A 27,136-nucleotide genomic window follows, 5' to 3' on the forward strand; every position below is an offset into this window, starting at 1 on the left:
GCTGCCATGTCCCCATCAGGCGATGGAGGAGCTCGGTGCTATCACTCTCACTTTAAACTGTCGTGTTACATCACTTCTGCGTAGTCTCCTGCAGATCCGATCATCACACATCTCTAAAGTTAGCAGAGCTGCCTCCAGGCTGTATTTTAAATGCAACCCACCCAAGACACCAAGGCCAGCTGTACATTAGAGCTTCCCTCCTCTTTAGCACAGATATTAACTCTGGCTGAGCTCTTCCCAGCCCACCACTGCCGTCCCTTTTCGGCTCCAACATGGGCCCAGTCAATCCAGACTACAAATATACTCAACTCCTACTAAAATCAAGGATAAATGAGGACTTCCCGCCCTGTGGAGGCTGAGCTAAGTTCACACAAAATTAGAGTGAAGCCTGAGGACAAATCTCAGCATGTAACACTTTCCCTTGGAGCAGACACTGCCCACGTTGAACACCAGGTCAGTGGGAGGGGACACGGACGATGGGGACTGCTCAGTGCAGCAGCCAAAGAGAAGCTAAAATATACCCAGCTGCTGTTTCCTGAAATAAAGTATTTTAGTATCTTGGGATGTAGACCCTGAAATTTAAGCCTAAACAAAGAAACCCTGAGTAGCAGGGAAAGCTGTGTGTTCATGTGCCTGCCTCCCATGCCTGGGCACACTCCCTGGTGCTCTTGGAATGATTTACTGGCTGTGCCTTGGCTCTGGGGTATCCACACACAGTCAGGCTGGTGTCTAACATTGTGTGATGAATATCTGCCACTTTTTAGCAAATTTCAGCTCCTGGAGGCCTGAGGTAAATTTCAAGTCTAATTTCTCAATGAAACCTTTGGTTTCTCTTTTTGATTTCAATCCTTAAGGTCTGCCCAGAAAATAGTATTTTAATGAAGAAAAGCAGCAGCTTTTAAAAAAATCTAAGAGCATGGGATGGAGCAGCAGGGCCTTTCCCAGTTGCACAACACATCCCAAAAGCCATGAAGGTGGATAAAACCTACTGCTCTTGTCTTTGGGGACAGTAATTCATAACCCAGAAAATGTCAGAACAAGCCTGAGGCTTCTCAAGCTTCAGGTACCTGAAATAGCTCCTGAGGGATTTTCTTATTCCTTAGTGTTGGACAGTGAGCAGAGCTCTGCCCTCTCCAAGCATGCCTTGGAATCCTTCACCAGCACAGGGAAAAGTGGTTTAGAAGCTTTCTCAAGGACCACTAATTTTTTTGTGTGTATTCTTTAGCAAGCAAAAGCCCCAGGAATACTTTTGAGTGGGTGTCCACAGCTGAGATTTTTGCCTACGCTTTGCAAAAGGAAATTTTGCTCTTTTCTCCGAGTGACAGCTCTTAGTGACCAGGCCATAAAATTATACCAATAGTACTTTTAAATTGATCTAAAGTCTGTTCATTTGTGTAGTGCACATTTAAAGCCACATTATTATAAGATGCTCCAGCAATGAAATTCAGCATTAGCAATTCAGTTCATTAAAGAGGATATTTTAGTAGGTTCTTTCTTTTATAGCTATTACTCTGTCTAAAGTGAGAAAAACCTCAGTCAAATTAATAAAACTAACAACTCGTCACACATACGCTGCCTCTCTGTGAAGTCTGCTCTGCTCTCACCAGTTTGGCAGCCAAGGAAAAGATTTATGGGAGCCAAATTCCCTCTTGCATAACCACACAAACCTGCACGGGAATGTGTTTAGCCCATTCAGTGTTTGTAACCATGGTTTCATTTACTGCAAGTTACCCTGAAAATTCAAAGTTTTAGTCAATCAGCAAGCCATTCCCCAGATCAGAGAGCAGCCACACAGCTCGGTTGTGCTCCAGGTTCAGAGGGGCTGTGCTTTGGGACTGTTGCTCTGTTACAAACACCTCAGCAATGCTGTTGGATGCTCTGGGACATAACTTCCCTGGATAACCCTGCCTGCTCCCAAAACTTCACACCCAGCTGTCTGCTCCAAAACCTAAATGCCTTTTCTCACTCCCATTTGGAAGCACCAGTCCCTGACATACTGCCCTACTGACAGGCAATCAGTAAGGCTTTACACAATAAGATTTGCTCACAGCTTCCCTTTTTGGTTTTCAGCAGGAACTGTGTTGCATTCAAACTGACTTTGCAGAGATACCCAGCATAAAGAATTGCAGTTCAGTTCCATGGAACACAGAATTTCCATCCTGCTCAAGGATAGCTCACCAGGGGCTGTGCCCAGGAGGTCACTGGGTCTTACCTGTCCTCTTACCCCTCATTTGTCAGCAGTGAGACCCAAGAAATGTTCGTGCCCTTGCCCTCCTGGATGACACTTGGTAACTATTGGCCCCTATAAAAGAGATCCTCACCAACCTGATTTCCACCTCACCTCATGAGTTTCCATTCAGGTAATGGCTTAAGCATTTATCTGACTTAAAGAAGTTAAGATTGTTCCTTACTGACTTTAAAAGGACTATTCATATGTATGAAGTACAAGGCTGGATCAAGCCTTAAGAGCAAGGCACGAGTTGGAAGACAGAACTCCAGGGACTGGAACAGACAAAGTCAGGTCAGCTCAATTGACTCTTCAAATCATCCAAAAGAAGGAGTCTCTGAGGAGGGCTGGGAGTGCTGGGGAAATGATCTGTCACTACCTTGGCCTTAGACACAACCAGCTGATTTAGGGAAGGAAGAACTCTCCCAGACTCTGACAGGGAAGATGAAGGTGAAAAGTAAAAGGACACAGGGTGCTGAATTTCTATTTTTCACTCACTTTAGTACAAGACTTAGAACAACTGGCAGCTGATCTATTCATCACCACTGAATCACACAGAAGTACAGAAAGCTGCTCCTTCCCAGAGCAAATCTTGGGACTTTTCCTTTTCCTTGCCCTTTGCCCAGCCCCGTTACTGCTGGAGAAGCCCAGGCTCATATGACTCCTGTACTTTTCCATAAGCTTGCAGCACCTCCCAAGTGGTTAATTCATGGAAGCTGAGAGGATACAGGATACACATCCCTCACCAAGTGAGGAGAAACTGCCACAAACGACTGGGCAGATACCAACAGCTTCAGCAAGAGACAAAATATTCCCACTGAATGAAAAGTGATGGATTAGGCTGGTTTAATGCAGCCAAATCATCTGTGTAAAAATACACGCAGGACATGCTGCTGTGCCACCAACGGCACTGCACAGCAGCTTGTGTTTACATCTCATTCCCTGTCACAGGCTGTCCTGCGTGGGCTGGGCCTGGGAAGAGCTTCTGCCACAGAGCCCAGGAACACATGAAACCCAGGGCCTGAGCCCTGGTGCGTGGGCCCAACATCCAGCAGAGGCAAAAATTAAACACAAGCTGTTTACCTGATTACACCAGTTCAGCGGTGATTGAAGGGAGATGGGTGTTTTTTAAGTTTAAGGAAGAGTAAATTGATAGAACTGAGAGACAGAAATCAATTCCACTCTGTAATTGCTATGGAAAGATCCTCGTATGAGCCTCACTGGAGTTTGATTTTGTACATTTGCATCTCTTTGCATGATGCAGTTGTCACTGAGTCTGCAAATCACATGAAAATTAAGCTGTAATTTGAGCTTGGCTTAAATGAAAAGTGTGTTAAAACTTTGAAGTCCACATGCTATGGATATGAACTCCCATTTCAGCTAAAGCAATAATTAAGACTAGATCGCAATTGCAGTTCAACAGCTTCAAACAGATCTTTAGAAACTGCCTCTAAACCCAGCAGCTGGAATGGCAAATGAAACACTTGGGCTGTGGTGGAAGCAGGAACATGGTACCTGGTTCTGTGACCTCATCTGGCACTTGGATACAGCAGTCACTGAGGTACAAACCCCACAGTGACAAATGCCAGACAAGAGCCATGGACAGGTGTCCCTCAGGCATAGGCTCTGGATTTAAGCAGCAGCCCACTAACAGCTTAGAAGAGCTGTGCTCTTGCATCTTTGCCTCTCTCTGGTGGACTCTGGTGATTTCCTGGTCAATCCTATCCTAAAAATCTGAGAATGAAAAATCAGCTAATGATTCTGGCAGATCTTCAGCCTCCCACATGAATTTTGTTTGAATTCATGAACCAGGGATCTTTCCTTTGAACTTCATTTCCTCTTCAGAAATAGTTCAAAGCAGTTGGAGAGCATGAATGCCAAAATCAAGCCTGAAAACCACCACAGCCTCACTTTAAAACACTTCATTTTTCTCCTGAGAGTTCTGCTGTTGCTTTCCATGGCTTGTCAAACAACCCCGTTCAGATTTAGCACAGGATCTGCTGTTCCCATTCATCATGAGTCTCAGGACTGAGGCACTCCAGCTGCTCCAGGGCTATACCCTTAAAAGTGATCTTGCTGTGATGTTACAACAGCCTGTTGTTATGACCTTGGCTATTTTTGACAAAGAGATAAAGATGAAATAGGTTCTTGTTCCTAATGACATCTTGTACAAAACATCCTTTCCAAGGAAAACTATGTTATCCATATGTACACGTTATGGATCAGGCTATGCCAGACAGCAGCACTATGATCTCTCTCCCCTAGGTGACACAGCAAGAAAGATGGTTTGGTGTTATTATGCCAACACCTCTTTAATTACACTTTGGGCAAGGACTGTGCTTTCTCTCAAAACTACTAACAAATCAAACACTTTGAAAACCGCTTTATTTTTTCACTACAACCTCTGTGCTTGTTTACTTGGAAATTTCTCAACTTGGCACACACAATTTTGGAAGATTTTTTACTTTTAATTCAGGGTTCTTAACCTGAACTTTCTTTTTCCTACCTGTTGTCCCTTTTTTGAGAATCCCCTATTAACCAGAAAGATTTCTGTGGCCTTCCTCACAATAATGCCCTTGAGAGTCAAAATGGTCTTCTATAAAATTACCTGAGTAACATCTTGAAAGAAAGACCACCTTATTCCTCACAGGCCTGATGATTTCAATGAGACCTTAGGATAGATTTCACCAAAGTTTTTTTAGCTGTTTCTTCAAGACTAACTCAACAACCACCTAAACACTTAAAGCAGATGAAAAGTCCCACTTGTTTAAGGATAAGCTTAAATTCTTTGCTGGATGGGGGCCTAAGGGCCTGTAAATACAGATGGTGTGAGCAAGACCCAGAAGAGGCCAGGTAACCACCAACAGGCAATTATATCCCCCCCAGAACTTCAAGCTGGTATATCACACTGTTTGAAGTTAATTGCTTTGAAATAATTGGGAAGGTGAGCAGGTAAGTTCATACAGAGCATTTGCAATCTTGCTTTATATTTAAAAAACCAACAGTCCAGGTTGCATGGACAAAACAGGCATGATTCAATAAAACAAGTTAAAAGGGAAAGGAGAGATATGCAGTGGTTTTTTTAAAAATATTTTCCTTTTAATTTTTAGCATCATTAAAATGCTAAAAACATTTTGCTCAAGAGCTTCTTTAGTTAATACCTCATTACTTCTCTTTTTATTGTTATGGTAATCAAGCCTTAATATATTGCAGCTTTATAGCATGAAATCAAGGCTAGGCCTGTGGGCATGGACAGATGTACAACAGCATGCAGTAAAACACAGGTACAGAGACATGCAGAGCTGAATATGGCACTGGGGTTTTTTATAATTGTTTAGCAATTCATCTGAAGTTATTCTAACCTTGACAACAGATGAACTCTAACATGTACCATGATCAGTCACTGGAAAGCTGCACTGAAAAGCAAGTTTTGTAACTGTTGTCTTACAGGCTGGGTTCTAGGAAAGCATGAAACCAAGTGTAAGCAAGATGATTAAATTATTTGCATGACTACAGGCAGTACCTGAAACTATTCAACACATTTAATTGAGAATATTTTAGCCAAGGGAGAATGGTAACGCTGGGGAACTGCATTTTACAGCAGAACTTTGCCTCTCCATGGGAAACTGGGGCTCAGTGTCAGAATTCAGACCCTCTCCAGGCATAGGCACACTAAAAAATAAGAATATTTGGATCTAACTTCTGGTTCTGAAGTGACCCTTGGACCTTGTGCTGGAGCTTTGCTTATGGTTGAATTTCACCCATCAAATCAAGTGAAAGTTAGAAATAACATTTTGAAAGTTATAATGGCTGTGTCTGCAGGGTGTTGAAATTGTATCTCAGAAAGAATGAAGGTCCTTAGATCTTCCTGGAGTAAATGACAACACACGACCCCCAGTGTCAGGGAGGCTCCACTTCTCAGCGGTGCTTTCAGCAGAGATCATTCAGGAAACCATTCCAGCTCCTGGGAGCTTTGCTAAATTTAAAGGGAGTGTTTTGGCTGGCGATCCCTCTCCCAGTGAAAGCACTTCAAACAGCCAACATGAAAAGCAATATGCCTGTGTCTGCATCAAATCCCTGATCCTGAGCAATGAATTGGGAAGTTCTCAAGCCCCACGGGTTTGGGATGGCACCATTCACCATCAGCCTCAGTTTCTCCTGAGCACACCCTGCAGGAACATCCCAAACAGCCTTTGTCACTGCAAACATGTGGCCTCCACTGGTTACCCAATAGTCATGAGGGAAAAGAAATAAAGTAGGTACAGGTGACATTCCAGCAGAAGTGAAAATTGTTTTCTACATTGTAACTGGATAACAGTAAAATATGATTTAACACATGGATCATGTATCAGAAAAACCTGGTTAACCTCAGTTAGACAAAGCTTCCAGATTCCCCCTTTCTTGGAAATACTGGGAGTAACAACATGCTGTATTCAGCTGAAACCTGTTCCTGCAAATTTCTGAATTTAAACCAAGTCTCCTAACAATGAAGAGTCCCAGATTTCTAGTGTCAAGCACAAAGGTGAGCAGCTCTCAGGTGCAGTAAAACTGACTTTTCCTCCTGGGGGCATTCCACTGGGCAGAGCATGTGGGATCAGACCTTGGGACAGGAACATGTGTTACCCAGAACATAACAAGAGGAATGCAAGACAATGGGCACTATAGGCCAGCAAACACACTAATTATATTAATAAAAGGAAAGCTTAAATTTTGAAGCTAATCCTGGGCTATCATTTATAAAAGTTAACAGGGCATATTTAATTTAGGAATTGGCTAACACTTCTCTTTCCACCGCTGAAACCTCATAAATGAAATATACTGGATCCCTGCCCAGTGCGGAAATAAAAGTTATGAATAATGTTTCTATCTCAATCATTGTCAGTGCTTTAATATTCCTAATTACTTTAAAAAGCTAAATATTCAATATAGGAAAAACCTTCTTTTTCTTTTATCTCCACTTGCAAGATTAGAGCAATTTAATAAGAGTCACTGGGTAGTTTTAGTCCACAAGACCATTCTGTACTTTGACATCTTATCCTTTGCTGGCCATTTTTACACAGAATGAAGTGCTTTTTACTCTGTGAGTGCACATGTGTATAAATGTATAGTCTACATATGTATGTCCTTATTGTCATAATCTTTTTTTTTATTATTATTATTTTTAATTTCTGTTAGTGCACATGCACTGTACAAATACTTACTGGTAGGTTAAACTAAATCTAGTACTAAGAATAATCAAAACATTAAATGAGCTCCTGAGAATCTATACAATATGTCACAACTGATGGCATTATTTTTCTTTTTTAAAATATTTTTAAAGACAGATTTTCAATATGTCATGATGCCCAGTTTTTCCCTTGTCTACATTCCAGGTAATCCCAAAATGTTACTTCAAACCCCATAGTATGGCCTTTGTTTCCATCCTTGGAATCATATAATCCCAGAGTGGTTTGAGTCAGAGGGAGCTCACTGATCATCTCATCCCAACACCTGCCATGGGCAGGGCTGCCATCCCCACACCAGGTTACTCAGGGCTCTGTCCAACCTGGCCTTGAATACTCCCAGGGCAGGAGCATCCACATCCCCTCTGGATTAAAGTCCTTCCTCCCTGCTCCCTTCCTGTTCCCTTTTCTGCTGGAACTGAGGGATATTCAGCAGAGCTGCAGACAAATCTCCCGGAACCCATGCAGGAATCTTCCCTGCTGCCTTCAGCCTCTGGTTGTGTTCACCCTCAGGCAAATTTACCTCCCATCCCCTTCACCCTCAGGCACATTTATCTCCCATTCCCTCCTAACTCCTCCCTCTATAGATCCCTTTTGTTACCTTCTTGCCTGCTAACCATGCTTCTTTCTTAAGATCCCAATCAATTTGGGAGAAAGGGAGGAAGCCAACACAAAACAAAACATCCATTCAGTTTCATTTCACAGCATCTCTCCCCATGCAGCTTTATTTACTTGCTTGATGCACAAATTGACTCCATTTATCAAGCTTATTTCTGTTATGTCAATAATGTCTCAGGCCTGTGTTACATCACACTTGGATGTTTCTGCTGCCTGTTCCATTCCAGCATGAACCAACCACTTAAACTCACCATTCCCAATTAAGAGAGTTTAACAAACACAGCCTTGCCAGCTGAAAGAATTGAAAACCTCAAGTGTGGATTAATTCCCTAGCAAAAGGTGCAGAACTCTCAACTCCCATTTCCCTAACTTTGGCAGTATGGATTTAAGGAATGGATTGTAAGTCAGAGGAGAGAGTCTGGGCTGCCTGAAAAGTCAATGGCAAAACTCCCACTGGCTTGAACAGGACAAGAATTCTATCTGGAGAGAGTGCTTTCCAAACAGCTCCAACACTCCACAGATTATTTCATGGAGAATGTGCTGTATTAAAGATTCGAGAGGGAAAATATTCTTTATAGAGTTCCATTATCTGTACTGCTATCCTAATAACAGAACCAAAAACATTAACACCATCTTCCACAGCATTTCACATTTCTTTGCAAAACACAACCAAAAAAATCCAATGTCATTATCCTAGGAGAGGGCATTCTCATATTTTCACAGAACCACAGTACTATAGAATTATTCTATAGCTCATAGAACAGTTCACAGGTTGGGGTTGGAAGAGACCTTAAAGCCCTTCCAACCTTTGTTCCAACCCAATATGAATTCTTACAAAACAACCAGCAGACAGCCCTCATTTTTCCATTCAAAGCATCTGAGTTCTAAGACCACTGCTTTATAAAACACATATTTTTATCATATTTGGTATCTTTACTTACCACTTGAGCAATCAGTCCCTCCCCAGCCTGGTTCACAGTGACACGTGTCAGGAGAGACACATCTTCCATGCACACACTCCTCTGTGCACAGTGCTGTTGAGAGGAAACAACAGACAGCATTGTAAACATATTAAGAGATTGCTAAACATACCCTAAACAATGCCTTAGAGAGCAATATTTTGTTTAAAAATATTAAACAAAACAAACTCACCCCCAAAAAAATATTACTCTCAAGATTTAATTATTGCTAAGTGACCAAAATAAAATATAGGTCTCTTGACAGCGATAAATTCATTTGTCACTTCAGCCCTGTAATGAAAAACTTGCATACCACAAATTTCTTTGGTTTGCAGTTTTGATTCATAATAAAGTTTTTACCAAAGTGACATTTATTATTATTGTATTACAGAACAGCAGCTTCTTATATCACACTCAAATTGCAACTGCTCATAAGACAAAATGGAGCTCAATCTTGGAAGTGTATTAAGACCCAAAATAGATTTGTAAAAGACAGCTCTAAGAAAATAAATAATTTTACTCCATGATGCAGTGGTTGTAAGTGCATTTGTGTCTTTTCAAGGTCAGCCAGTTTTCCATTACTACAGTTCTCTGTTTCACTGGTGGAATATTGGAAGTTCAATATCCTCAAGTTGAAACCAAGACAAACAGCTTGGCTGAGGAACAGCTCACAGTTTTTAGGATTCTCTTTTCCTGTGCTGTTTCAGTGTCTGACAGTTTCCAGTGTGTGCCCACCACATACTAAAGAACCTGGAGAGCACTGAATAACTGCTTTAAAGACTGAACTTTGCTGCTTACTACCTTGTTTCCATTTTACCACTTAGGACAATGCCAAAAACTCTGTGTGTCAGACATTCAGACTGGATGGTTAAGTGGGAACATATCATTTCCATCAAGACCAACATGTATGAATTATTAATAAATATGAAGAAGTGGCAATGAGGTCACTGTATTAAACTGTATGTACATATATAAAAAATACATTCTTTAGATAATTATAATTCTATATAATATTTATATATGATCTAATATTTATATTGTTTATTTTTATTATTTATATTATATATATAATATATATTATTTTATATTGTATTACATGATATATATTATAGTTGGACCACAAAAGACTTATCCCAAGACAAAGATAACTCCTTCCTGTTCAAACCAAGGCTAGCATAGCTGATTTGGGAAGTAGCTTTGGGTTGATGTAGTGAAAATGGAGCTGAACCACCCAATTCCTTTGAATTCAGCCAGCAAAGCTTCTGGAAGTTTCCCTGACCTGCAGGTGAAATGAAAGCTGGAACTCTTTCAGTTCCTAGATACCTCCTGCACCAACAGCTCTCCACCACTGCCTTGTAGCTCTGAATGAGTCCTGCTACACCTGAGGTTCTGGTTGGACTCCCAGACTGGATCACACCCTGGACCCACACCCAGGCTGCCATCAAAGCTCATGGAAACATTTTGCTGCCTATTCTGTGGTTGGGTCATTGCAGACCAAACCCACTAAGCTGTTCACAAAATATTTAAATCCAACTCCAAAGTGCAGGTGAACTTAGAATAATCCTGTGGGACAAACTTTGCTGCTCTTTACCCAGCAGGTCCCACGTGACCAGTGATTAGAACGCTGCCTCGTTAAAACGACTGCAAGATCTCTCTAAATTAATCATTTCCTTTCTACGTTTGCTGCATGTCAAAAATGCAATTTATTCTTATTCCATATCTTGTGTTTAGACAGTATTGCAGTGGGCATGAAATATTCATAGCTAATCTCTAGTCACTAATTGTCCTAATCTTTTGTGCATTTATTTTACTCGAGTTAGGCTTTCTGGAGATAGTGAAGCATCCTACTCTACAGCTGTAGGATGAAACTCAGGACAGGACATAAGATAAACAGGATTTTCCCATAAAAATATACACACCTTCCTGCAATCATTTGAAAATGGCTGGTTATCCAGACCAGGAAGAAGTTCACATATAGAAAAGTCACAAACTTAGAGGTTTTTATTCAAACTACAGTGTGCTAAAAGATACAGGATGTGCTGGGATAGGGATACCTTGGGAATTGTGCCCAGCTTTAGCTGAGAGGAAATTTTTCATTGATGTGACATCCTAATTTTGCAAGAGATGTGGAAGTCAAAACTGAGATTCTGCTGTTTCCTGTATAGACATTTGCAGTAACAAATCACTCTAACATGTGAAATGTGTAGCATTTCTTACCCTTTTAACTGGGCCACGTTCTCACCTAAAGGCAAACATTGTGAGCAAGAATGTTGATGGGGGACTGGTTCTTTACTCTTCCAAATAACAAAACTCCTGCACATTACTGCTCTAAATTTAGTTGATTTCCACACAAATTTATCACACCTTAACTATGTTAACATAAATATGAAATGATAGTAATTAATTAAGCAAGGAAGTTTCCTTAGTCACTTGTCTAGCTGCAGTCCTATGGGAAGAATGCAATGTGAGACTTAGCAGCAAGTCTCAAGAGAGAACTCTTCATTCTAAAGCACTTAGTCACAAGAAAAATAGTAAAAAATATATTACAAGGAACTCTATCCTTGTTTTCAGGTGTTCTGAAGTCCCACATTGCTGAAGAGGACAATGTTTAATGAGCAATTAAAGATTCAAGTAAGGTGAAGATGCTTCTTGGAGCTGTGGGTTCTCTCATCTCTGGTTGATTAATTACTAAACAAGTAGCTGTGAGCTCAGAGCTCACTAGTGACTAATTCCAAATGTGGGGGTCACAGAAAACCCCCTTTTTAAACAGAGAAGCTTTGACAGAAGTATTTTATTTAAAGTGGCAAACAATCAGACTCCTGCACTGACTGATTCAAATCAGGTTTATAAAGGTCATATTAGGGTACAGCTCTAAAGTTTTACCATAGCAAATAAAATTTTGAATTTCTCCTATAAAAGGGAAGTCTTGCCTTGCTCAAGTCTTTAGAGTTTAAATTAATTTTTCATTCTATTAACATTCAACATAATAGGATACAATGGTCCCCAAGGCATTCTTCATAATACACTTTGTACAGTGGTTTGCAAATGATCTTACTAGTTAATGGAACTATAAAAATTACTTGCACATAAAGGTCAAGAAAAATAAAGATAAGTATATACTTTCTGACACTGTCCTGTTCAACACTCAGCCCCTGGAGTAAAGAAAACTTGTCCTAATGCAAGGAATATAATTCCTCCCATTATAATAGCCCAAGCACTTCAACCTTTGGAATTCCAGACTTTTTATGTCTGCATTTTCCCTCAACCACTTCACTTGAGCAATCCAGCACCTCATTGATCAGTGTATTATTAGCATTCTTGGCATGAGTTTGACATCAGTTTGTAGTTTGATTCAGCCTGGTAATAAAATGACCTACATCAAAGCCCTGCCAAAATGCCATCTTTGTCGCAATGTGTTTAGCATGAGTTATTTGCCCACATTCAAGGTTACACAGCAACTGCTCCTTATCATGCAATAAAGGCAACAAAAGGGTTCTGTAACAATCCATTTGATGCTTATCACTTACTTTATAATTACAGACTGGCCTTTTTTTAACATATAAGGTCAATCCTCAGGGAAATAGACCTAAAGATTAAACTCTTTTCACACCTGAAACGGCTGCACTGAGGAATGGATATTAGAGAAATGGATTCCTCTAACACTAGTCTTTATTCTTTAATTGTTGCCCAGAATTTGAATTCAAATATGATAAATGGTTTGTCTGTGTCTCCTCTCCACAAAGGTGTGAAGTGGCCAGAATATTGCAATGAGGAGAAGAGCTCAGTGGAGCAGACTGCAGAATATTTCCACTGCAGAGTTCCTTCAGCTAAGGGGCACCACAGAGAATTCATCCCGGACAAAAGCAGGGATGGAGAGTTGCTCTGTCTTCCTTGATGCTGCATTCCTCTGCATGGACCCAAATTATGATGTTGCAGGGTTTAACTCTGTTTTTACACCCACTGTGATACCCTGTTCATCACATCATCCACCCACTGACTGCCAGCACCCACTGAGCTCCACAATCTGCCTCTTTCCCAGAGGTTGAGGTGCATTTAGGGAAGAGTTTCATCCTAGGGAAACTAGTATGGAGTGATTAACTTGAAAAAATTTTGTTGTCCAAAAATATAACCTGTGCATTTATTTCACAAAAGACAGACTCACAAACAGCCTAATTTGTGCTTGCACTGGAGTGTGGTAACATTTGTGGTGGTCCTTAGAACCTGTGGGAGTTCACAGCTACCGACCCGGCAACTTCCATCTGCCATTGTCCCACTTTGCTGTGCCAGACAAGCAAAATATTTCCAAAACAAAGAGCAGGATAATTACAAAGTGTGAAGGACCCAGAGCAGAACAGAAATCAGGCTCTGTGAGCTATCTCGCTCACGGCAGCGCGTGCTGCTGGAGAGCAGTGCCGAAGCATTCCGTACACGCTGGAGTTTCCTGGGCTCTGTGGGATTCCTGCCCAGGATCATAGAGCAGCCAGGAGGTGACAGAAAGCATAAATAACTGTAGATACATTATGATAATGGAAAACATTGCTAAATGGAGATATGGATGCTGCTATGAGACACAATGAGAAATTCAGGCACTCGCCTGGAACTGCACAGAATGAACTGGTTTATTTGGACTGCACACATGGCACAAGGTCATTGCCTCAAAATATCTTCTTTTCTCTGTCTTACCTCTGCCACGTTTTCTTCACTGTACACTGATCTTACCCAAACTCTGACCAATTTCATTTATTTCCTGTGAACCAACGGTAAACATACATTTTTTCTTTTATGTTGCTGATATTTTAACTTCAGATTATTTAACCAGTTCACTCCATGCTTGAAAGTTGTTGGACTAAACAAAGCAGAAATTTAATGGAAAAAATTATGTTTTCTTTAGTATTTAATACATTTCCCTGAAACAATTTGGGCCATTTTAGCCCATTCCTCCATTCCCTTGTGCCACTTTTAGGGTAAAGAATGATTTTGTCGGGTGAAATAGCTGTTATCCTATGGCCAGTGGTTTCAGATAATGCAGAGAGGTCAAAGCAGATGAAAAAAGATGAAAAAGATTCTTGCTCCTTATCCATTAGGAATCTATTCACTCAGGGCCTCTCTGGTACTTCCATCTTAATGTACTGGCCCAGGTCCAGCTTGTGCTGAGTCTACAATATCAGCTTCATTAGATAAGCCTGTAGTCAGCTTTTGGCTGGATTCTCTTGCCTGTGCTCAGGAGAGAGAGATTTGATAGCACAAGAAAGATGACTACAGCTAATGCATCCAGGTAGGTTTTCCTCATTCTTAGATTATTGCTTATTTGTGGAATGGATGATTTCCTCCCTAAATCACTGACTTTCCATCAGGTATCAAGCTGATTTGATGGTTTCCTGGATAATTGCTTCAATGAAGTGGGATAATAGCTCTTTGCATTGCTTAATGTCTATTTCTGTGGTCATCACTCAGGATACATCCATTAATTTATCACCTTGGAAAGCACTTTCATGCAAGGTTTAGCAGCTTCCAAAGATGAAGAGATCTTGAAGCCTGCTCAGGCTTTGAGGAATTTATTGTTTCAGTGCATGGCAACCCTTCTTTTTCATCTTCCCATGAAAGTACCAGTGAAAAACACAAACCCAAAGAGATCAATGTGAGCAAAGGCAAGATGAGTCTGATGCAGAGCAGATAACATCAATGGGTCACAAGATCAGCTACTTTTCCTGTAGGTGCAATTCCAGCACTTCTTTTGCAGATTTGGAATTAGACACTCAGCATCAATGCAATCAGAACAGAATCAATGGCCTTTCTGTTGTCTGGGACATGGGGATCTGTGACCATTGCCTCAGTGAGGTATTGATCTGTTCCAGGTTGTGTTATCCTCTGTTTTGACACCTGGCCAAAGCTCAGGGATTAGACCAGACATGACTTGTGAATGTCTGAAGTAAAAGAACTGTGGAGATCCAATTTGAGGATTTTGTCTTTTCCCAAGAGCAGAATGTGACATGTGTCAGTGTCATCACTGACAACAGATCAGTAAATCCCTCTATCCATTTGCTGGGACATGAAGATTTGTTAATAAGCACAAACTCCGTGGTTGTTTTTTACCCTTTCTATCAGCAGGTAAACAGCAACCTGGGGTTCTGATCACTACTGAGGTAAACTCAGAGCCTCACACATTTTTGAGTGTCCCAGCCTTGTGACATGGACTAGTTTAGGGGTCGTGGAGTAATTCCAGCCAGATCTCAATGTTTCAGACTCCGAGGGCCATTCAGGAGGAATGCTCACAATTTACTGCCACTTGAGGAACTGGCACTGATGAGAACCTCCTCCAGTCCATGCTGCAAAATATTGCTTTAGGCCTTGCCCTAAGGAGTGAATAGGGAAGTAAACTGTGCCAGGGGAAGGGCAGGGTAGGGAAGAGACTGTCACTTGTTCTGTGTGCCCTGAGACTGGTGGAGCACAATTTGGAATCCCAGTTCGGTTGGTTCTGAGGAACAGCTGAGCTGGAGCAGCACATCCCTGAGACAGGAATGGCATCGCATCACTGACTATAAAATAGTGACAATGACAGAGAAGTTTAGAGCCTGCAAAAGGAGACATCGGGGTAATCATACATTTAACAGAGTCTTTGTGGCATTTTGATGCCCCATTGGTTTCATCTGCTCTGGTGGAGAGAGGGAATGGGAGATAGCACTCAGCATTTAGTGCTGTCTGAGCGAGAGCTGCAGAGCAGCCTCCTCATCGCAGCAAATGTCAGAGAGCACGACTGGGGTCAGGAGGCTGAACTCTGTTGTACCTTTGGCTGTGTTAATAACAAGTGCAGGAGTTGAAGGCACAAAAAGAGATGGTGGGAAGGCACTGAGGGACTCTGAGCACTCGAGTGCATCTGCCCTGCAAAATGGACAGGTTACAGGGCTGGGTAAGAGCAGCACTGATCCCTTAGTCTGGAGATAAAGTCACAGCTCAGCTCCAGCCAATGGAGTGGGTGCAAAGGCAGGAGGGGGCTAAGTGTACAAAGGAGGCAAATTCTGCAAGAAAGACAATGCCTGATCCAAACAGCTCCTGACTAACTCACGCCTCAGACCAAAGTCAGAGACATCCACACAGGGACGCCTGCGCAGCCCCAGGGCTCCAGAGGAATCAGGACACACCAGAGCTTGGGCTTGACCTTGGGGCAGAGACAAATTCCTCCTGGTGAAATCTTGACCCTCTGAGTAAAACTCCCAAATCCCTTATCAGTTTGTTGGGAGTTAGGATTTTTCCTTTTGTTTCTTTTTCTCATGGAGTTTTGTCCCATCTGTTGCTAAGAGACAATAACAACCAGTATTTAAAGAGGGCAACAAAATGGCCAAGGTGGGAGAAAGCTGCAGCTGGCTATTCTCTTACCTGGGAGGTTTTCTCTCTGGAAAAGCAGAGATATGATGAGATTTTGAGCTGGGGGAAGGGGCTGCACATAGCTCTTCGTTCTTGGCATCGATGGGGAGACAGGCTGCACTCACTGTGAGGAGAATTCACCACAACTTCGAGGCTCTGTCTCCTGCTGTCTGCTCCTACCATGAGTGAAGCTCTGCTTGTAGAAGCAGTTGATGCACTGGAACTTTATTAAACACCCTACCTCACTAAAAAAAAGGACTCTCAGCTTCTTGGGTGCCTCAAAGGAACCCCTGGGACCCTGAGCCCCTTCCACCTCCAGAGGAGCCTCTCCTGGCCATGTTCAGGAGCTGGGCTGCCAGAGCCCAGGCCCACCATTTCTCTGCCACTACCCCAAGTTTTTCACTGCACTGCCTGGCAGACTCCCCACAGTTTCTCCTACAGCTATAGAGCTGCTGATACATCTCATTTGCTACTCTGGGGTCTGCTCATCCCTGCCCTCCCACCCAAGTTCCTGCCGCAGCCCCTTTCACCATCCAGCCCGCCCGCCATCACCGCGTGAGGGGAAAACGCGGCTATGCCCGCGCCACAGCGCCCCCTGGCGGCGGGGAGGAACCAGAGCGTCCCCCAGCCCAGCCAGGAGCCAGCGGCGCCCCCTGCGGCTGCGAGCGGAACTGCAGCGAGGGGGCTGCACCAGGCGGGGCTGGGACTGCAGCGTTTGTGCTCTGACACTGTTTGTTTGCTTTGTTTTACCTATACACAGTAAAAAATTGTTATTTCTTTCCGCATATCTTTGCCTGAAAGCCCCGTAATTTCAAAGTTATAATAGTTCAGAGGGACAGGAGTCATTCTCCATTCCAAGGGAGATCCCCCCTTGCTTGGCAGACACCAGTCTTTCAAACCAAGACACGGTTTTAAGGCTCAGAATTTCTCATTGCCTTCATAGAAGTGAATTGGAGCCCAGAGAGAACTCATCAGGGATCAGCTAAATATTGATGATTGTAATCCTTTGAGCCTGCAACTGATTTTATGCATTTTCTGTCATTGTTTCAAGTAGAAATAATCATTGCATTCTGCCATGATGAGAGGAAAGAGTTACACTGAGATCAATTCTGCTGATCAATGCTCTAATACAATATTATTTTGTGGGACAATTTCAGCATTTAGCATTTTCTGGTAAATGATTTCCCATTGCCTCACTCAGGGTTCAAAACAATCATTAGCACTAGTTCAAACTGTTAATGAGGTTAAGGGAGATCCTGAATCAGCAGAGCAGAATCTGTGACCCTGGAAAGCTTTTTCCCCTCCTGTGCCCTCTGTCTATTCCTTCCACTTTGGTAAATTGACCAACTCTTCCCAGCAATTTGTAGGAAATACATTTTCACTTGTTAATTTTCCACTGGAACTTGATTCATCCAACCAACAAACTTAATTTGTGTGTAAATTGTGCTCTGTGTGGCACCTTCAGAAAGAGCAGCACTGTCTTTTTCTAAGCAATGCAGAAATATTAACATTTACTCTTGGCACGGTTCTTCATTCTCTCTGTACATGGCCTAGGAGACCTCACTCCTACAAAACCAAATGCAGTCAAATAGGCTTTGCCTGCAGGAAGCTCCAGGATTTTTGAGGACAGAAGTGCCAAAATTAGCAAAATTTCCCCCCCATCATTCCATTCTTAACTTCAGGGGATTTCTTTGTTGTTGCCTGAGGAAATTAAATTCTCGACAGGTTGGGAATAGAGGAGAAGCTTGTACTTAAAATCCCTGGTCCTTCCAGCCTTCCTGCCAATCTGTGGAGCAGCAGCCAAACCTACCAGAAGAGAAAGCATAACTTGGCCTGGGAGGACAAACCACACCCAGCACAGAGGCAGGAATGCTCCTTCTCCACTCCTGGGTAACTTTGCCTGCCTCTGAACTCTCCTGGGAGTTGTGCTGCAATGGAAAATGAGCTGCCAGGTGGGAAGTACAAAGCTGCAAATTAGCTAAAAGTGGTAAATCCCAAATATTTCCATCACAGAAAGACTGGAGGAACACGGCAGTGCCCTGCAGGTGAGGAAGGTGAGAAGTAATGATGGATGGACAGGTGAGAGGTGTGGCAGAACTGGCTGAAACTCAGCTGCTGGGGGATATTTCCAGCCTCACCATTGAAATTCCACCAGTACAGTACCACTGCTTTGCTTCGTGCCACAGTCACCTCTGCTTTCCTTCTGTGACTGTAACAACCCAAGAGACCAGGCATTTACAGGCTCCAACACTGGCTGAGGAACTGTTTGATTTAAACAGTGAGACAGGAAGCACATGGAAAAATGTCAAAGAAAATGAGCCATTATCAGAAAAAACCCTCACACATTTATAATTGGAAACATTTATATCTGGAAATCACCTCAAAATCACAGCACTTGCATATTTTGCTACAGGTTACCCACTCAGGGCATTGATCGAATTTCTTTGTGTACAAATTCCATCAGCCTGTGATACATTTATTTTTAAATCTGGTGGCCTTGCTACATGTCCGTAGTTCTCTGATTACTGACTTGCCCTGAATTGTGGGTCTCATGCCAAGAAAATTCTATTTTCTGACAGCAAATGACACAGCTCCACTGCTGATTGATTTTCATAGGTACAGAGTGTGTGCTGTGTGTTAGAGTGAGGATGGAGGCATCAAAAATGGAGTTCTTAAAAGATCAAAAGTAGATGGATGAAGACATCTGGACTGCATGATGCTTCTGGCTGACTTTGCTAGGCAATGCAACACTAAATAAAACCAAATTACACAGCTGTTCCTAGAAAACTTTTAGTCCTGTAGCAAATTGAATAAATTACCCATATTTCAAACAAAATCTTCATTCTTATTCCAAAAATTTATCAAGTCAATCTAAGAACAATCCTTTATTTGTTTCTCACCAAAACAGGACGAATATGGACCAATTTCTAAAGGCAAATCCATCCTTGAGGCCAGGCACAGGTCCCAGAGGGCCAACACATTTCAGATTTCATTTTAAACCAAGGCCCACAGTGCAGGTGAAGGTGACCCTGCTGAAATCAAGGACAGACTGTGCTCTCTTTGAAGACCATTCTTGTGTGTAAGCTACACTAACGTTCCTGGGGATGGAATATTTAAATGCACACTCCTTTCACTTCTCTCACATTTCAAAAGGAATCACAGCAATGTGTTTCACAGCAAAAAAGACAACACAGGAAACTTTTTATGTAATGATGGGGGCTGATTCTTATCTCAAGCCACTCATTTAAACTTCTTGTCACCTACTCCAGGTTGCAGAAGTTCAGCTGATTCAGGATCAAGCCCAGTTTCTGGATGTTGAATGTCCTGAGAAACTTTCTATTAATGACACACAGTAAAATGCACTTTCCAATTCCCAGGATTTACACTGTGGCCTGGAGATACAAGATGGGAGATGGAAACAAAAACTTTTCCCTACATTATCAGAAACTACTGAAGAGGGCTGCTGTTAATAATAAGGTAAATAGGGCGTAGCATTGGCAAAATTTGGTGAAAACGTATTTTTAGATGCTTTTGGCAATGCTTTTAAATGGAATTCTATTTAAGCTGTACATTGTTAAAACATGACACCCATGAATGCAGGTGTGGTGACATCAGATCCAAGATCTGTACCAGAGAGCTGCTTCAGCAGAGCTTTTGTGCACAGCACAAAACCTGAAAAGGTTCTATTTCTTTACCAGTCTCCATATAATGTGTTTCATACACATTTTTTTATTTTTAATCAGAAAAAGATTTCTTTGTTTGATTCAATTTACATATTTACAATGTAAGTTTTGTGAAGCAAGGCCATTTTCTAGTTTTGTCCATGGATTTCTGTGGATACCACAGTAATAAAAGTAAATCACAGCATTCAGAAAGGAAAAATCTTGATAGAAAGAAGGAAAGGTTTGGGGTTAGATAGATTGATTAAATAGCTCCTCTTGACTTACTGCATCAGAGAAAGTGAGGTTTCCAAAAGTGAATACCTGTGTTAGAAATACTGAGCTTAAGACAAACTATTCAAAAACGTTTTGTGATCAAATCTGCAAGGGACTGAAGCTGCATGAAAAATCTCCCTTGGGAGCCTTAAAACCCCTCTATTAAAATGGAAAGTAAGTGCAACAGCACACAATGTGAAGGGGAATGCTGTAATCCTGACACAGAGAGGAAAAGGGAGTGTCTATAGACACAGTTCCAAGCACATCAGCTTCTAAAGGATGGCTCCATGGCTGCTTAGAAGAGCTCTGTCCCTGATTAGCTTTTTGACATCTGATTAATCCCCTTCCCTGTACTAAGTATTGAGTGTTAACAGATGCTTTTCCAGCCGACATCATCTTCTTTCCCTCAGAACAATTAAGGAACTAGAAATGAAAACTGATTTGCCAACTGACTCTATTGCAAACATAAAATTTCCATTGTGTGCCCTCTGGGCACCTTTAGTTCACTCCTGTTACCCACTGTGCCCTCCCACACTTCTGTTTCCCTTGTCCCAAGAAGAATTTCCCTTCACAATCAGCAACTTCAATTGTCACAGGGCAGGGTTAGGTGGGATATTGGGAAGGAATTGTTCCCTGGGAGGGTGGGGAGGCCCTGGCACAGGGTGCCCAGAGCAGCTGTGGCTGCCCCTGGATCCCTGGAATGTCCAAGGCCAGGCTGGACACTGGGGCTTGGAGCACCCTGGGATAGGGGAAGGTGTCCCTGCCCATGGCAGAGGCAGAATAGGATGGGATTTAAGGTCCTTTCCAACCCAAAGCATTCCAGGATTCCATGAACTCACTCTGCAGATCATTAATTACTGTGGGATGTTAACACCACTCAGAAATGGTGCACAGCCACAATTCTCACCCAGGGTGATGGAAATTGGAGCACTCACCCTGTTTGATATCCAGGCTCCTGCTGCAAAGTTGTAGGTTCAAGAGGAAGAAATGACTTCTTTTCCAAAGTCTCAGAGTGATTTTCTGCACAATTTGGCATCTTAAAATTTTTACATTTTGGTCTAAATGATTTACGCTTCAGAGTTTTAAGTATTTGATATTTTAACATAAGTGATTGCTTTCTACAATTTTTCAATTACAATTCTTCCATAACAGAGCACTGTCAGTTTGCATGAAGCTCCAGAGTAACTGCCTTTTTTTTATAGTCTCCATCAGAAATGGATTCAGTTGCAAAAAATCCGTGGAACAATATATCTTTATCCTACTATGAGATGTGGACTACATCTTATAGTAGGATAAAACCAATTAACCCAAAGTTAATTGGGAACAAAGGGAATGACAACTTCTTTAAATTCCCACCCAGCAAACCCACTCCCAGGAGTTAACCAGTGTTTTAGAAACCAACATCAATAAACACAAGTAGATTAATAGAATCATAGAATCACAGAAGCTCAGAGCAGGAAAGAACCCACAAGGATCATTGAATTCCAGCTCCTGGCCCTGCACAGGATCACACCATGTGCCTGGAATGGTATTTCTTATGTCAGGCTCACATGGTATTCCCTGTGTGAATGCCATTGGTATTGTTCAGAGGCACTGCTAAAAGGATGGAATAATTACAGACAGGCGTTCCAAAAGTTCACATAAAAGAAATGCACATTATGCACAGGAAGATGATTGAAAGCACTGTATACTCTGGGCCAAATTCCATCTGCCAAACGCTTCCAGCCACTCTCATTCCTGTGCTAGAGGAGATGGGGAGTAGCTGAGCTGGAAGTAAGTGCACCCAGGTAGCCAAATGCCTCCTCCTGCTTGCCCAGGTTGCCGTATTTAGGGCATCCATGGCTGTTGCTATAAAAGGCTGTGAGAGCAGAGGGTGGCAGGAGCAAGGAACACAAAGCCTCAGCCAGCCCAGACAACTGCCAGCACCAGCTCGTCCTTCCCAACCTTCTGTACAGAGACAAAAACACTTGTGGTTCACTCCAGCTTCCAAAGTGCTCCCACACCACTACTGAAACCAAGAGGTGGAAAGACAAAGAAAAACCAGAAGGAGATTTCCTGAGGATGTATTGATGAGTGTTTTATTACCTGCAGGGTGGTTGGCTGTACTGGGCTGGCTGGGACAGGGTTAACTCCTCTCAGCTTGGATCATGCTGTGGTTTAGGCTGGTGACCAAACCAACACTGACCATGCTGACATTTCAGCTACTGCTGAGCTGTGCTGGCACAGCACTGAGGCTGTCTCTGCTCCTCAGGATCATTCACATTTGTTTTATCTCAATCCACAAGTTTTCCTTCTTTGACTCTTCTTTCCTCTTCTCCCATCCCAGGGGATGTGGGGATCAGGGAGGGAGGAGGCGCTGGGTTAACCCACACCCCTGCTATGTTATCATGTGTTATCACATGTTATCATATTTTATCACATTATATTGTGTGTTATCATGTTATTCACATGTTATAATCCATGATGTGTTAATGATGTTATTATATGTTATCACATGTTACCATGTGTTATCATTCTCTTGTAGCACTTCAGCCGTTCTTGCAGTGTCAGTGATTCAGTTTTATTTACATTTTCAGTCTGTAAGAAGCCTAGAAAGAAGGAAAGGGCCACTGACACCTGGCATAATGGTCCCCCACATCTGACTGGTGGCTTCCCAGACATCCAGAGTTCGTGTGGGAACTGCTCAGGGAAGGTCACAACCAGAGGAATACAGAAAGGAAACAGAAAGAGATGTTATCTCAGATTTTGTATGTACATCAGGAGCTCTTTTTTAAAGGCCATCTCAATTTGGGTAACTTCTTTTCCTCTCTCTACCTTTCCTTCCTTTTCTGCTAGGCTTTAAAACTTCTCCAGAGCACAAGAGAAATCTATTAATGGGAGAAGGTTGTAAAGGAGTTATCAACAAAACAACTTGTGGGTTGGAACAAGCTGACCTTTAAGGTCCTTTCCAACCCAAACCATCTTATTATTCCAATTTCAATTTTAAACCTGTTCCATTTCACACATTTATCTTCTTTCTGACCCTATTGATTTCCATGACTTAACCTGGCTCACCACATGCCTGGACTACTCATGAACTGCAAACTGTTTTGGAGAGGAAAATCATCTGGAATTTTGTGTCTTCATAATTCCATAAACAGAAAATGCTCTGTATGTCCATACCCCCATCATCCCTGGGATGCCCAGGGCCTGTTTTCATTCTGTGCAAGTGAAGGGATGCCAGCAGCACGGGGAGGGTTGGGTCACAAAGCCATCATGGAATAGCCCTGGTGTCCTCCAGGCCATGCAGGATCAGTGCACAGTGCCATGAACCACTCTGGGGTGCATCCCAGCAGGAGCAGGATTTGGAAGGGCACCCAGACACATCCTGGTGGATCTGTGCTGATTTAGAGCAGCTGGGGACCAGCCTGACTTTGCTAAAAGAGGGCAAATTAATGGACTAAACTTTGCACGGCTCTTTCTTTGAACTGAACAATGAATCACATCTATGGTTGCTTTTTCTCCTGATCCTGCTGAAGCTCCCAGCCATCCAGGCCATTAGCATGAGCACCATGAGGAGCTCTGGATCCAGTGCCTCCTTCTGTGTCTGCAATCCCAGTGTGCTTTTATACTGATCCAACAGAGACTGCCTAAAGCAGCCAGAAAAGCTTTTTCTGCTACACTAGCAACAGTCTAAATCTTTTTCCAACCATAATGTCTGCATAATCTTTCCTCTGATATTTATTAAGCCCCTTGAGACATTATATAGCTTCAGCATTCCCTCCTTTTTAACTTTATGCTATTTTCATTCCTTTATATGAGCATTTTGTTTCTCCTCCTTCTCCTGCACTGCTTCCAGAAGTCCTTCCCTTATTTCATTACTGCTCCCCACCAGCATCTTTGCAAATCCCTCAGCATCCAGAGGCTGAGTGCAAACAGAAAATGATGGATTAGAGACGAGAACTGACCTTTTCACTTTCCCACCCAGGGGGTCTCTCCAGTGTCTTTAGGCTGAACAGCCACCCACTGGTTCCATCTGAGTCACCAGCTGAACTGACCTGATTGTAGGGCTGGTGTCCCTTTGCCCTCACACTCCTGTGGCACAAGAGGTTCTGAATGAACAAGGAAAGGCCCATTTCCTCTCAGGTTCCCTTCAGATGAGAACAAAGGATTCAAATAATTTTCCCTATGTTCTTCACTGGGAAAAGATGTATGGAGTCATCTCCAATGCATATAAAGGGAGAAATTTCAAAGTGACTCCTACTGTCATTTCAATTCTATAATTAATAACTATATGCAGAAAGGCCTTCCACACCATTTTCTTGCTGTCACACATCCCAAATCAGACAGAGAAAAAGAATGTCCCCTGATAGGAAGTATCTATGTCCTGCTATAGCATTTCCCCTAATTTAGGTTGCATTATTGATGTACAGAACTCTGTACTTGAATAATGTAACAGTAAGGCTCTCACAGAAAGCACCAGCACTGGCTTTAATGTGTGTCTATAAAGATAAGAAAAATGTATTTTAAAAGTCCAGCAGCTTTCAAACAATATATTTTCAAGTTACAGGAATGCTCACCACAAGGAATTTAAAACTGAGGTGACAAGCAGGGGACAACACTTCTAAAATGTTAACGAGCCACTGCCTAATAAAGAGAAAAAAAAATCAACAAATCTGACATATGAACAAACATTATGAATATTCAGGAAGTTTAAGCAGCTGATTCAACGTTTTCTAGGAGTGTAGAACTTTTGCACTGATCACACAGGCCATTCTTTTTCTTCTCATCATGAGCACACTCGACTGTGGTGTCGGTGTGCTGCTGGAACATATGCGTGGAATTGCAGGGATTGTAATTCATCCAGATGGCAGGAAGCTCTGGAATTGTTACTCCTATGCTACAGATGTTTAACAATCCAACCATATGGCTCCAATAAGGCAGCCTTGTCAAAGAATACAAAAACTGCACTAGACACAGAGCCCTGTAAATGGGAATGCAGTCCTGAGGTGGGAATGTTCATATGGCTGCACTATAAATGCACACATCACACTAGGAAGCTGGCGTGGCTATTGCAATTACAGAATTTATGAAACATTATTTAAACTCCTGAAAACAAACAGGCCTCGTATTTGCATAATTTCCCCAAGTCAGCTATTAAAGGAACATTTCTCATTTGTTTTTGAAATTCATTAAAGGCATCAAACAAAGGTGAGTTGAAAAGCTGGGTAAATAAATACATGTAAATACAATAATGCCCCCAACCTCTGGCCTGAGGGAAATACCTCTGTAGGTAAAAACTGAAATTCAACCAGTGAGACCAACAATTTCTCTAGAAAAAGATTTGTCAAAGTCAGGGAGCCCTGCTGATGCTTGTGACAATTGTAATGTGGAAAGCTGAATGTTGAGAAACAATCTGAGATCAATAATATCTTGGCCAAGAAAGGAAAGCACCATGAAATGGTCAATCTATAACTCTACTGAATTTTGGCAGGTTTGAAAGACAGATAAATGGCAGCAAATCAGATTGTTAAATCATTAATCCTGTCATTATTACATCCTGTCACATTGCATAGATTTAGACATTAGAAAAAGAGAGTAAGGTAGGAGAGTGAAGAAAACACTTAAAAGCTCAACTCAATCTGTGAAGAAAAGGTGAATTCCCAACTTTTTGTTTTGTGGTTGGTGCTTTTGTGCCCAAAAGCCAGCTGGCAGTAGCTGCTGCTCAGAGTCCCATCTGCTGCCCTCTGATGTCAGGTCTCTGACCCTTTGTTCCCCACAAGAAGTGTCTCCTCTGTACAAATCTGTCGTGCAAGAATAAGATTAAAATGGACAGACTGAACAAAGCGTTGGTCTCTCAGACAAAAATGCATCCATTTAGCACACAGGGCATCTTTCCACCTGACATATTCTTAAAGGGAACTATTCAATTACCATCTTCTCACAGGCTAAAGAGCACAAAAGAACCATGTAATATTCTTTTTCCCTTTTTTTTTTTTCAGCAGCAAAGTATTCAAAGCTGCTTTATCTACCACAGATACTAATCTAGGCAATATAATTTTAAAACATCCTTACAAAAACCTTGAAGGGCAGTTGAACCCTGTGGTTGTTTAAAAAAAGATTTTCTGCAGTTTATGCATTTGCTCTGCCAAAAGCTTACCTTAGCATACAAAGTACAGTAAATCATAGCTGCTCTGATTTACTGCCCAGACTGTGCTGTTTGTTTTCAGGGACAGCTCAGGGAAAAGCTCTGTCAAGTGTAAGAACATTCAGAGAAGGGGAATCGTTTTGCAAAGCTCCCACAATGGTAACAACATTTCTAAGATATCAGTGAAGGGGAAAAAATGCAGATGCGCACTTGCAGCATTTCTCAGGAGAGATTTTTTGAATACCACTGCAACCCCAAAATATTTCAAGCCCTTTGGAGGCACAAAGACAACTTCATACCCAAAAACCGTTTAGCCTAAGTGGTAATGAGCTGACCAGTTCTATAATTTACTCAGCAACCAGTTAAATTATTGGACCTTGTGCCTGAATTCCAGATTTTATGGGGCAGCAGCACATGTAGATGCCAAAAAGGCAAAGAAGACACCAGAGAAGTGGCAGAGCAAGAAGCTCTGGATCAGCATGGTTATTTAGAACTGAGGGTAGATTTTAATAGACTTAATCTTTTTAGTAAACCCCAACAGGACAAAGATAAAGCCATATATTTGACATCCTTTTAAAAGTTAGTAAATGAGAAGGGAAAAGATCAAAACAGTAGCTGAAAGCCTTCACTTCTGCTTTAAAATCCAAGAAACAGTCATTAATAGAGATTTAAACTCAGCCCTCTCT

At 42.1% G+C, this 27,136-nt stretch overlaps 1 protein-coding gene across 7 annotated transcripts in view; it reads right to left on the reverse strand.

Annotated features, from left to right (window-relative positions):
- MEGF11 (multiple EGF like domains 11) overlaps positions 1-27,136 on the reverse strand; it is a 253,689-nt gene that overhangs the window by 159,202 nt on the left and 67,351 nt on the right. For 6 of the 7 annotated variants that reach the window (XR_004498864.1, XR_004498863.1, XM_033516902.1 and 3 more), the window contains exon 6: positions 9,009-9,101. Coding sequence is in view for 5 of the 7 variants with exons in the window: in XM_033516902.1 (XP_033372793.1) it covers positions 9,009-9,101 (93 nt within the window). In the remaining 2 variants the exon portion in view is untranslated. Of the gene's footprint in view, positions 1-9,008; positions 9,102-16,400; positions 16,861-27,136 lie in introns of those variants that run through there. The other variant, XM_033516904.1, reaches the window with a different exon arrangement.

Source organism: Parus major, chromosome 10 (assembly GCF_001522545.3).
Source record: "Parus major isolate Abel chromosome 10, Parus_major1.1, whole genome shotgun sequence".
Classification (NCBI taxonomy): domain Eukaryota; kingdom Metazoa; phylum Chordata; class Aves; order Passeriformes; family Paridae; genus Parus; species Parus major.